Below are 14,033 nucleotides of genomic sequence, written 5' to 3' on the forward strand. Positions count from 1 at the left end.
TTGACTGGCGAGAAGCGACCGCTATTAGAAAAAACGTTTTTTATTGTATCAATTGGTGTTTTGTCTCCCCGCGGTTTCGAACTTGGGCACTTCCGTATGTCACGCCCCAATCCTTTGGGTTATGGTAAGAATCAAACGTACCCAAATATTTTTTCGTTGATGCGGTTACAGATGTTCATACAGAGAACTTTGAAAATTACGCACAGTAGTACGGGTATAATGCTCCTATGGCTACGACACTAGGTTGAGGTTGCTTTTTTTCGGAACTTTTATGCATACAAAATGATGGATAGCTTCAGATTTAGAGATATCATTATCATCTTTACCCAGTTATTGTCCACCATCTTTAATTTTTAGGGACTTCATGTCTTTTATAGCGTCTTCAATTTCCGCCACACTCACCTGCCTGCTGTCGGAAGATACATACGTTTAGAGTCTCCTCCCCGCATTCAAACGAATTCTTAAATAGTACAAAATTAACGAAATTTTACCAAATCTTTTATCCCGATTACTCTAGTGTCTTTCAGGTTGCAATTATGGCAATAATAAAAGTCGAGGTAATATGGCGCGTTATAGCGGAGTACTGCTTAATAGGCATGCTGGTACACGACTCCTGAGCAGGAAGATCTCAGCGCGATGGAAATCAATAATCTTCTAAAATATTTGAAAAGTACACACAGATTTAGGAGAGATAAGGAAAAGTTCTCCACATGCCCTCCCAATGGACATGAGCCTGAGTGTGTTCCACAGAACAGCCGCTACAACCTAACCTAACTTAATCTAATCGTATACTTACATTCTTGTCTAGGAAATTACAACAAGGTTTTAAGCGTTTTGGACTTTTATTGAAAATAAGGTACGAAAGAATGTTCACATATAAACATTAGAATTACGGTTGAACATAAACTACAACATTTGATTGAATTGTAAATTTTTCTATAATGAGTTTTTGTGGGTGCTACTGCAAACGTGTACATTTACATATATCGAATGACCATAAAGGCAGATTAATTATGTATAAAATAGCTCTAATATTACATGATTAATTACTAATGCACTTATTTTTAATAAGACATACATATATTTTTGTTCTCTAAGGTACAAATGGCAAATTATGTCTACAACCACTACATATATAAGTATGTATGTACATATAAGTTGTCTCGTTTATTAAGTTGTCTGAATCGAAGCGCAAATGTCTATACTTTTAGGTCCAAATATAAGTTTTTATTTTTAATTATAGTCGAGTTTTACCCGATCGGGCACATCTCACTCGAAACCTTTATATAGTCGGTATCATTGCATCGCACCACGCATGAAAGGCGGATGTATCTCAATTTGATATCTGCTTAAAACACGAACGCCGTCACTCTCTCAGGCACTCACATATGCAAAATAATCTACGCCATTACACCGCCCGTCGTAAATTGCTAAGCTTGCAGTTATTGCAATTGTTGCACGATAGAAGAATATGCTGTTACTCTTCAATCTTCATCTACGTTACAATGCTGATGTTACCATTAAGCCTGAGTGTGCAATACATATATTACAATATGATTCATCGCCTGTTCATTCAACCAATAGGACCTCAGTGAGCGAACCTCTCACTCGCTGTGCACGATTGTTTAACAGCAATTTAACAGCTGTTGAAGTTAGTGATTTTAATGTTAATGCTGTAAAGTTTAAACTCAATGTTTTTATCATTTTTAATTAAACTTATTAGTTTGTAAGATATTTTTTTGTAGACCGAAATAAATAAATATGAATATGAATAGAAATATTGTTTAAAAAACGTGTATTTGGACTACTCTGTAAGCCAATTTTCTATTTTTTATTCTACATCAGTGCAGGTGCTTAAGTGTTTAAAGAAATGCTGCCAGTGCTGAGAGCTAAAAAAATCAAATAGATATGTTACCTACAATAAAATTTTACTAGTTCCAAGTGCGTGCTTTGCTTTGCTATTTTTTATTTAAAATTTCCGTATTCTTTTTTTTTATAGTTTTTTATATAAAGTATATTCGTTAAACGTTTGAGCCTTTGTGATAAGGCAGATAAAATTGGCGGTGGTACAATGTTATGAACTTTACATTTATATTGTAACAAATAATTTTAATGATTTAAAATGTACGAATGAATGTATTAGTAAAATTTTTCTTACACTCTTAAAAGTACATATGCATGTATGTAGGTATATAGAGCAATAAAATGTATACAAGTATGTAGATAAATTTGCAATTTTCGTTTCACTTGAAGAGGCACAACAGTGGGTGATGTACACATACATATAAATTTAGTGGTACTTAAAGTATTTAGTATTAATGTATCTATATCTATGTATATGATTTTTATGTGCTAAGGGTAAAAGAGCAATACAATGCTTTCGCATATCATAATTTTTTCATGCCACAAAATAATTGAGAATTGCATCGATAAGCTTATAACTCACAGTATGCAATACATACAAATAAAAATAAGATATGTTTATATGCTAATTGACAATGCATTAACCACTGATTATGACTGCAGTTTTTGAAAAACGATTATATAAATAATAACAAAAATTTGTTTTTTAATCACAATTTGGATTGAAGATAAAAATATTAGCTTCACTGTTGGTCCATTTAGAAATGCGGCTTCATGCGTGCATAGACAAAGAACGGCGCCACTGTGGAGAGCAGGGACAGCAAAATGTTTGCAATTGTTCGTAGCGAAGCTGTAAAGGTAGAAAATATTTTTTAATAACAAAGCTACATTTATTTTTATTTATTATATTATTACATATTTTTAATTAAATTAAATATAATATATTTTTTTAAATTAAATTAAATTTTTAATTAAATTAAATATTTTCAATTAAATTAAATATATTTTTTTAAATTAAATTAAATTAAATTTTTAATTTATTGTAATTAAATATTTTAATTAAATTTAAAATATTCAATATTAAATATTAGTTGGAGGAAACAGAAATCCATCATTTTTGAGTAAAATTTTTGCAGGAATGGCTTAAAACTGTTTTATGGTCGATCAGTCGCTCCTGGATGATGCAACGATCACATGACAGTCAACTTCGATTATTTCTGTGATTTTATCGACATTTTCGACGACGGGTCTGCATGTGAATTACAGATTTAAAATGAAACAGTAAGCAGTTTGTTCATTAGTGCAGAAAACATGACTTTAATCTTCAACGTCAACTTAAGACTAATCTGTACAATCTTAAATAAATTGCTTATTACCTAAAACAAAGCTGCATTTTATGAACAGTTAAACAAAAAGCATCACGCCACCTATAAGCTCAGTTGGTATTTTTCCATCCAACATTCCTTTTTACTATTTGTTTATTTCTTGTTACTAAAACTGTTTAATTTAGGTTCCCCAACATTGTTCTTAACATTTAATTTCTTAACATTTAACTTCTCAACATTTAACATCGTTTATATTGTTTAACATCACTATTGTGTTATTGTCATGTTAATAACATTAGCTCTCTTATTAGCAGAGGCTTATACATAACTTGTGCGAGGTACATTTCAACATCAAAAATGTCTGAACAGAATCGACGAAACTAAAATTGCACGTAATTAGCTGTTACAGTACCGGCACCATAAACACCATTCACAATTTCAGCGACTTGTCTTGCATTTTCGCCTTTATCAAAAAAAACTGTAAAAAATACCGAAGTTTCTCTTTGTTGACTTCCATTCTTAACAACCTGTAACTCACAACTGAATGGAACAAACAAAAACCAGCACAATTTTTATTTAGTGTAAAATTTCATCTTGACAACGAACATAAACTTTGAAGTGTTTGGTCGATACTTTACGAGTTATCGGCAATTACAGCCATCTATGTGAAAATAATGGATTTCTTTTTTCTCAACCAAATATTTTTTGTCCCTTCTTACTGAAGTTCGAGAAATAATAAATAAAAAAACGACCGGAATAGTGGAAGGAGAATCCATGAATTTTCAGCCAAGAGAAAATGCGCGGACTCATTCCGCATTGGCTGTCAAGAGATTTTAGCATCTCAGAAGATTTTAGCATTACATCATCCATCACATCACATTTTTCGCGCTATTTCCACCTGTTTCCTCTGAAATCTTCACTGATCATTATCCCCTTCAACAGAAAAAGAGTCCTACCAGGAGTGAGAGAATTCAACACGGATGGAGTTGCTATTGGAATGGTAGGCGAAGCTAAGTATCTTGGCCTTGTCCTGAGTACCAAGCTTAACTGGAAAAGGCATGCTGACGCAACCTTGTCGAAAGCTGTCGTCGAAGGCTCTTACGGTTTGCAACCATGTATCAGGAAAATCCTGGAGTTGTAGTCCAAGAATCCTGAGATGGATGTACATCATGATAATTAGGCAAATGATAACATATGCAGCAGTCATGTGGGTATCGAGGACCGCTTGTTCGACAGTGCAGGTAGCAGTGATTAAGTTTTAATGCTTAGAATGTCTGTATCATGGACACTGTCCATCTAGGAGAGCCAAGAGTTGATAGCTTTTGCTAAAACCGTGAACATATCTTCGAGACGAGTGTACCAACATAAAAAAAATAATAATAATCGAAAGTCGAATGTACGTAGTCGGCGAAGTTTGAAAATTCATCTTATTTTTTGAACAAACCTCGTAGTTATTCAGCAATCAGCCAAGCGTGCCTTGTTGAACATGACTAGGGAAGGCTTGAGAAAAGGCAAAGTGATCTCATTTAAGAACACGGAACCATTGAGCCTGCAGCTCCTACTTGCGTAGTGATTATATCATTACTTACTTACTTACATGACCTGATTAATGATCACAACTCGTTATCGGATTAACCGACTGCTACAAGTCTCGCCAGGCGTACGACTTCTCTAATTTGTTACAGCAAGCGATAATAAAATTCCCTTGGTCTTTATATTGGAGGTATAGTCTACCCCTACATCATTGTCCTCTAACTTACTATCTGAACATATTCTTTGCTGGAGCTTGGGCATCTCTACGCTCGACAGGGCCAATCCAGCAACGCTGAGTATTGATGCGCTCGTGGTTTATTCGGTGGTAGTAGTTATCGTCACCACGAAGAGAACCGAAGACTTTCAGAAGTATCTTTCTCTCGAATACCCCAAGACCGGCTGCATTAGTCTGCGACATAACCCATGCGTCAACGCCATAGGCTAGCACGGGTAAGATGAGCGTCTAATAGAGTGTTAATTTTGTCGGGCGAGAGAGGTGATCTGCTACATATCTGCTTACTGAGACCATAGTAACATCTATTAGTAAGCGTTATTCGTCGGTTTGTCTCCAAGCTGACATCGTTTATTGTTGTGCCGGCGGTGCCACTCTAATTGACGCTCTTTTTTTAGCGGAAAATACTGAGGTAACATCTCGCTTCCAGTGCCCTATGATGTCACTGCCATCAGCATATGCAAAGAGCTGGACACATTCGGTAAAAATAGTGCATTTCGATGAACACCGACTTCTATGAGGAAGTGTAAGAGGATTGTGGATCACCTTGTCTGAAAGCTCGCTCGGTATTGAAAGGTTCGAAGATTTCTTTTCCTAACTGAGCTGGACGTGTTTCTCAATGTCATTTTGCAAAGCTGAACTAGTTTTGGGCTAGAGTTATTCAATTTTAGAAGAATTTCAGAATTTTGCCATTTGGCTATGTGCAGAGGTCAACTTAGGCAGAAACCTCCGAAATGAGCGAATTGTCATGCGCCGCTCAAGGCGTTGTCATCATCTGAGGTTAAGTTATCATGAGCTCTTAAGTGCGGATGCGGCTCATATGGGTCCGAGAACACCAGGGTATAACTGGGAACGAAGTAGTGAAAGCATTGGCTAAAGAGGCTACAAGCTCGTTATTAGTAGGACCCGTGGCTTTCCTTGCTATGTGAAGACCTAAGACTAGGAGACGTGAGCTGGCACCAAATTATGGGCAACACCGGCGAAATTTGTGCTCAAAAATCATCCTTTGGCAATCAGAGATCAGACACTGATATTGTTAGCACTTTAAAAGGATCATAAAAACTGTTTCCAAAGTGCTTTCGTGTCTGGCAAAAGTACTTAATGCACCAGCTCACACTGCACTTAATATTACTTTTAAGTAGCTTCACCTTACCTTTTCTTCAGGGTAGTACCTAAACAAAGAAATAATTTGATTCGTCAGTTGAAATGCAAATTTTACATCCTGCCATAAGGCAAAATCAGATTCGCAATTAGTAACCCAAAATTATCATTTTTAAATAAGGAATGACTGTATTTAGAATAAGATTCATTAAACTTGAACAAAAACAATCCTTTCAATTGGGAGTCGTTAGTGATAAAATTTTCGAAAGCCAGCGAAAATAGTTGTTTAGAAACGAAACTTTTTATCCTTTGAAAGGGAAATCTTAGATTTCATCACATCTTATACTCACCGCCGCTGCAAATGTCTTTCAAAACATCCTCGAAAAATCCATTCTCATTATCGCAAAGGCAAAGTTTTGTTTTGGAAATGAATTTAGCCACACTAATTGTACGATTGACACTTTCAAATTGACAAACCAAACCATCCTCGCATTCGTTGCTGCTGTTGCATTTGTGACGCAAACCTGAAATCAGAAATACAAATACACATATAAACAGTCGTGCATGCACATACATATATATAAATATAAAATATGTTTACAGTAGAGCGTCGATTATCCGAAAGCCAGTCATCCGAAACGTCGGTTAACCGAAAGGAAACATGACACCTTTTTCGGATAAAAAGAATAAAAAAAGTATGTACAAATTGAAAAAGAAATGTTTAATAGAAATGACTCAGAGAGCGACGCAAGGGAACGTCATGATTTTGGCATTTTCCGTGTCTTCATCGAGAGCATGTTATATTTAGAACATGATTCATAACATGATTGATAATTATATAATTCTCCAAGTCATCCCTCAAACATTTCACTTGAAAGAGAAGATGGAAAATTTAAGGTGATTTTTTTGCCTCCCAATGTTACCTCAGTCGTTCAACCTATGGTCCAGGGGGTGTTCGAAGCCTTCCAATGTTACTACAGAAAAGCGTTGCTTCGTAGTGTCCTAATCGGCCAAGAGGAAGATAAAACAATTCTTGAAATCTACAAAGGTATTAACTTGAAGGATGCTGTTTACATAGCAGCAGAAGCGTGGGCTTATGTCAAAGCGACTACTCTAAAGAAATCCTGGAATAAGCTTTGTCCAGCAGTTGAATCCGAAGCTAGCCTTACATTTGAAGAACCAACAAATGAAAACTTTGTTTCAGAAATGGTTGAGTTGATGAAAGAGGTTTCATGATTTGAAGAATGTGACCAAGAAAAGGTGCATGAATGGCTAGAATTTGACGAAGATGATCCTGGCTACGAATGGTTGACAAACGACGATATAATAGCACAGGTTCAAGTTCCTGAAGATGACGACGATGAAGACGAAATTAGTGATGACATCGTCTCAGCTGAAAAATGTCCGTCCAATGAAGAAGCCTTTAAATGATTTGAGACTGCTATTAAATGGTTGGGAAACCAAGACGAATCCGATTCTGTGCAGTCTTTAAAACTTAAGCAAACAAATATGTTCGACTTTGTTTTTTAGATTAGTTTTGTACTATTAAAAAATGTTTAGACATATGTTTTTATGTACCGTGTGTGCAATCCCTACTTAAATGTGTATGTGACTATTCATAATATGTACTGTACTCTAGTGAATCATTAAAAAGCATTACATATTGTACATAATATGTATTCCTAATCCAATGACATGTTTTATTACCCTACCCTCAACAAAGAACTGGAATTTCGCAAATGTTCGTTTATCCGAAAAATCGATTAGCCGAACACCCTCTGCACCAATTGTTTCGGATAATCAGCGCTCTACTGTATTTATTTATTCATTTAGTTATTTATTTATTCACTAAGCCAATGAATATACAGTCTGTGTCAGAACAAAACAACCGGTTTTTTTCTTGTAAGATATATTTCGTTCTGCTTTTTGCTGCGTAATAGTCCCACTCAATAGCTGCGACGCCAGTGCTAACTCAGGTTCAAACTTTCCCGTAAACGCAACCAAACAAAAGTGAGTGAGAAGTATGCGAAGCATTTGAGGCGGCATTTTTATGCACGCATTCGAAAGGGCCGAAATTATCTAAGGCCGTAATTAAAAAATCAAAAAAGTTTGTTGTAATGTGCAATCAACGGTATAAGTGTACAAAAATGTTGATGACATTTCCGAGCGCTGCTTGAAGCGAGTGACGACAAAAAACAGGATAAAGTGATCGTTCCACTTTTTAAGCGGACCCCTTCTTTGCAACTACGGAAAGCAGCACAATCGTTGCTAAAAAGGGAATAGATGTGAGTATCAACACCATCGAACGACGACTGAAGGAGGCGACAAAACCATAGTAATGATTGGCCTTCACAGTCCCCGAACGCCAACCCCATTGAAAATGTGGGGAGAATTATGAAAATGCATCTTACCGGACCGAAAAGCCAATCCACGATTTAAAGCAACTCGTCCGTCAAGTTCGCAAAATCTGCTGTTTGTCGACCAGCTACGCAGAAAAGCTGGTTCAAAGCATGAAGAAGATGCCAAGCTATACTCGATAACAATGAAGACTACACGCCTTATTCAGTAATTGCGACTAGTAGTTTTGTACATACTTTCATGTAAAAAAAATTTTAATATTTATCTTTTATACTTCATGAATAATCGCGGTTTCTTTTTTCTGAAACAGACTGTAATAGGTTCCTACATACTGACATATTTAGAAGCTTCAAAAAATCGATTTTTCTTTTTTTGGATAAATGTCTTCCCAAACTATCCAAGAATGTGTCCTCAAAATTTCAGAAGCAAATTCAAAATATTTTCGGAGTTACAGAAGAAATTGTGAGCAAGCGTCCAGCAGGTATACGAGCGGCCGGATAGCTCGAAGTGCGATTTCTCGATTTTTTATTTTTACGATTTTTCCTAATTGGCGGGAAAGATAGGGAAAAAGTTAAACGTCCTATAGAAATGAGATAACATTGATTGTATTCGGAATTAAATTATCTTCTTGTTGAACCTAAAAAACCTTAAGAAAGTTATGATTAAACCACTTTTTAAACAAACTAAGGTGAATTTGTTTTTCCAAAAAAATGAATTTTTTTTAATTAGCGAAAAATTGTTGAATATCTCACTTTTTGTTAATTTTCTTAGTTTACTAGAAGCTATGCTATACTAAAATAACATTTTTTTTGGGTTTTTGGTTTCAGATGAAAATTGCGACCTGCATCTTTCCCGCCGCACGACACATGCACACTCGAGGCGCCTCGGCAAAATGCCTGTACCAGGCATAATATGACATATATTTGAACGAATTAATAATTTGAGAAGACTGTTGAAATATATAACAATAAAACCTGAAAGTTTCGTTTCAGTCGAATATTTCTTTCCTTCGCAAAAAACTCCACAAATAAATCGGTTTTTTGAAGCCTCTAAAGCAGGCTCCCCCCTTAAAAAAGAGAAATTACAGTTAAACTATTTATAGTAAATATTCTAAAATTCCACGTTTCATGAAAAACGCTTTCCACGCATTATTTTTAGGTCTGGAAACAGGTGGAAGTCCTTGGGGACAAATCTAGTGAATACGGTAGATGCTCCAAAAATTCGAACTTAAATTCATGGATTTTAGCTATTGTCAAAATGTTTCACGAACTTGTTCCTTCTGCTGGCCAAAAAGATTACAATAATATTCAGAGATTATTGTTTTACAAGTTTGCATGTAATTCAGAAACAAAATTTCTGTCGCATCCCAAAAAACTGATGCTTACAACTTCTTGGCCGATTCCTGGACACAAACTCGTTTCGAAGCGGAATAATCAGGATCATACCACTCCTTAGCCTATTGGTTTCATTTAGGATGAATCACTTGTTTTCCTTAGTGTTGAATCGACGCACAAAATCCACTGTATTCTACTTGTTTGGGGTACAACTTTTTTATTTTTCGACGTAGTCTCTCCGCTTAGGCTTATACACTTCCTCCAACGCTGTTCCAGTTTGTTGGTTGCTTCTGCAAAATAGGATTTGTCCAAGTCTGCAAAATAGCCATTCGTTTCTGTAATCACCTAATCGTTTGAATAAAATATTTTTTCCGCCAGCCATTTTTGAAATTGGGGCGTAAATAGTAGTCCGAGAACTCCGAGGGATCCAAGTCTGGAGAATAGTGGGAATGTGAAACGAGTTGGATCCCTATTTCCATTAATTTTGCCACCACAACTGCTAACTCAGACGCGAGCTGTTGGGTTGTCGTGATGGAAAAGGAAAATTCCTCGACTGCCTCGCTTCAAACGAATGTGAAACTCAAAAAGTAGACCGATCTGGCTGAAACTTGGTGTGTGTTCTTCCAAGAGATGCTTCTAACTGAACCTAACCACGATAAGTGTCTGTAGTGTCATTGCTTTGACCTTGTATGAACTTTTGACACGACCCTCGTATAATTTGATGCACTGATGCAATCAGTATTCTTAGATGTATATCTTCCAGTGCTGCATTGATATTAAAATCAGAAGCAACTTCCATAACTGACCTCTCTGACTTTGCACGTACTTTTCAAACAACCCTCGTATATATCTAAAACACACCTTTTTTGGTGCAAATATATGTAAATATGTATTAGGAAACTGTGTCATATGACTAGCTATTTTTATTAAAGTCAATCCACTTACACACTGGAGCATTAAACCAGCTGTAGATACACACATACACACCGACATACATATGAACACAGGCGACATTGGCAAGCAGCGCTTTTCAACAACTAAGTAAATAAAGTGAAAATGTGTATGACAAAGTAAATAGAAACAAAGCCAAATGTGACACAAGAAAAGTAAATAAAGAATTAAACCTGTAGAAAATATGGCGGCGTTGTTTGATTTTCATTTAGGCTGGAAAAGAAATTAGTAGCAAAACAAAAAATTGAATTTATGCAAATCATAAAAACGAAAATGAAATACTCGTAAAAGTAAGTTCAGCAAACATACGCAGATTGAGTCTCCGGTAAGTAGCTAAGTAATAGGGACAATAGCTCATTTTCTATGTGCAAAGTAAAAAGTCCTTGAAGAGCAGATGTACGTAAGCCATTTTTATGAGCTCATTAAGATTAATGAAAGTGGCTACTCTGTAAAATGCCCAGTGAGTAATAGAAACACCCAACTGAGGTGTAGTTGCATTTGTACGTACATATGTTGTTATAAAATGCAGAATTAATTATTTGCGTACGTATGTGTGTGTGTGTTCCTGCTAGCGAAAACACTTCTTTACTTTATCATCGGCAATGTTAATTGGTACTGAAATTATTGCTGCAATGAACCAATTAAATGAGCGTTTCACACGCTTATTGGAAATGTCGTCGAAGAAATCAACGGTAGTTGCTTGCATGCAAAAGAATTTCATGCAGCGTAAAAGTTACATTGTGTTTACAAATTATAAGGCAAATTGTAGATCATTTTTTTTATTTTTAACTTTTTTGTTTTCGTTTTACTGTATGTTTGGCTTTTAAGAGAATTTCATCATATGCGACCGAGTAATTTCGGTATTGGGAATGGTAATTTTAAATTTCATTGCAGTTATGGCACCAAACCAATTTCAGATTACTCATACCACCTGGTGCCGCTCTTATTACATACTATAAATATTGTGCTCTATACTCGCATGACTTGCATTACTCATACGCCCCGTTGAAATGGGCAGTGCAGTCGTAATTGTGCTGCGCTAATCAGGTTCAATTGAAATTTAGATTTTGTGAGATTTCAGATTATAATAGGTCACCTCACATGAAATTCCATGAATTCCAAACACTCCTGCAAAGACTCTTTGCTTTGGAATGCACCGTGTAAGCTGAAGTTAGGAGAAATTTTCATAAACAAGCCGCTATTGGAAATATATTATACCTGACGGAAAGTACCGGGAATGTTTAAATAAAACAAAACAGAGTTAAATTTTAGGCAAATTTATTTTATCTCCTCCAACGTTTAAGCCAGTCCTCCTCCGCCGACGAAGGGATGGCCTTCAGCTCCTTCTCAACCGGTTCAAAATGGATAAATAATATTCTTGATTGACTGTCTGGCCCGATGGAAGGTACTCATGGTGCACTATGCGCTTGAAGAAAATTAGACTCGACAAATGCAAGCAGTTTCTTTTGTGGCACGAGAGAAAATTGTCATTGTTGAAGAAGTTTTTAATAAGCAAAACGACAAAATCTATGCTATGACTACTAAAGACACAAAAAATGTTGTTCCAAAGGTTCAGCGTGAGTGGCACCATCCAGACGCCGTAATGGTTTGGTGGAGAGTGTCTTGTAATGGCGTTACATCTCTTCATTTCTATTAAAAAAAGGTTAAGGCCGAGGCAAAAGTGTACCAAGAGGATGTCTTGGAAGGCATGATCTCTTCAATGGAGAGCGTTGTATCTTCCAGCAATATTCCGCTCCACCCCATAAAGCAAAACCCACCAAGCAATGGCTAAAAACCATATTCCTGGGTTCATAGCCGCAGCAGACTGGTCGTCTGGAAATCCACACCAGAATCCATTGGACTACAGTTTATGGTCAGAATTGAAGAACAAAGCCTGTCGAAGGCCTCACAGAAATTTGTAGCTCTCAAACAATCTTTTGTTCGAGCAGCGACGCTTATATCCATGGAGACTTGCATGCTACAATAGCTGAATGGCCTAATCGTTTGAATGCTTGTGTAGAAGCAAATTGTGACCTTTTCGAATGTAAATTTAAAAAAATGGGTTTTAATATTTACGTGATTAAAAAAAACTAACTTCATTAAAGAAAGTATTATAATTTCATATCTAAATATAACCGACTTCACTTGTAACAGAACTTATGGCAGGACTAAATACCTATATATCAACGAGTATATTTCTAACAAACCTCTTTATTTCATTCGTTGTGTTGTATTTCACATCGTTGCAACACTACATGTGATCATAATTCGATATTTTTATCCAAAATATTTACATTTTTTAGCATAAACTTACATATAACTTAGATAAACTGAATCTTTAAATTGAGTCTTGGCGGTGAGGTTGGATTAAAAATACCTTCGCATCATTAGTACCTTCGTTACGACGTGTGTGGTGATTCCACTAAAAACATTTATCTTTTTCTCTTGGACTTTTCGCTCAATTCTGAGATTGCTTCCGCATTGCTTCGAGGTAAGGATCCTAAGCAATGTGGAAGCATTCACTTATTCGCTCCGCGTTCAGGGTCGCCTGTTTTGAAAAAATATCTTTAATGCTCTTCAGCATAAATTTCCATTTTATGCCTATTTTTTCGGATAATATCCTCAACGAAATTTGCGACGGCATTCTATTTCTCTTCGCCTATCATCGATTCCTCGATTATTTCTTCAGAGCTGTTCTCTCTGTGTTCCAGCTCTCGCATCATCGTGTTCAGTATCTCCACAAATGCAATTTGGTAGGTTCATATTTTCCATTCGCCACAAATACTTGCGAAAGGACCAATGGCCGGAAAAAAACTGTGTGAGGTAATAGTTCACTTCACCGTGCTTTCTTTTCACCAACTTTTTTAAATCGGGTAAATGCCTCGCTGTCCATCTATCATAGAGTTCCATCTTGTTTCCCAAAGTGTGAGCGATTGAATTCAAATGTCGAAGAAGCGTGGTCCTGGAACTCCTGGGATTTTTGCCTACCATCTCCGTTTGCGCTCTTGCCATGCCGCTTACTTTGGCAGCTCTTGTGGCAGCATGATTTATGTGGATCCAGTAAGTTAATCTTGGGTCCAGTTCCACACCTATTTGACCACTCCCTTTGCCGATAAAGTGTCATCGAGTACTTGCATATCTACTTCTAATGGGATACGTCTGTTGGTTAGAAGGATTATTCTGTTTTCTCTGTGGTCAGTTTTAATCCGTGGTCTTCTAACCGTGTCTGTACTGGGATCATCACTTGATTTAATTTTAAACAAATTTCGAAACTTTACTTTGTATGGTTTTTGTTGTAATTGAAATTGCAAAATAAATAAGATTATTTAATATAGA

General features: G+C 36.2%; 1 protein-coding gene across 2 annotated transcripts in view; it reads right to left on the reverse strand.

The window, feature by feature from the left end:
- Nucleotides 1-837: 837 nt before the first annotated feature.
- The window catches only part of LOC128855441 (uncharacterized), a 38,899-nt gene continuing 25,703 nt past the window's right edge, over nt 838-14,033 (reverse strand). Inside the window, exons 3-5 of one of the 2 annotated variants that reach the window (XM_054090346.1) lie at nt 6,405-6,578; nt 2,578-2,713; nt 838-1,673 (exon numbers count right to left, since the gene is read on the reverse strand). In XM_054090346.1, the coding sequence (XP_053946321.1) occupies nt 2,622-2,713; nt 6,405-6,578 (266 nt within the window). In that variant the 3' untranslated portion in view covers nt 838-1,673; nt 2,578-2,621. Of the gene's footprint in view, nt 2,714-6,404; nt 6,579-14,033 lie in introns of both variants that reach the window. The other variant, XM_054090345.1, reaches the window with a different exon arrangement.

This window comes from Anastrepha ludens, chromosome 2, assembly GCF_028408465.1.
Source record: "Anastrepha ludens isolate Willacy chromosome 2, idAnaLude1.1, whole genome shotgun sequence".
Taxonomy (NCBI): Eukaryota; Metazoa; Arthropoda; class Insecta; order Diptera; family Tephritidae; genus Anastrepha; species Anastrepha ludens.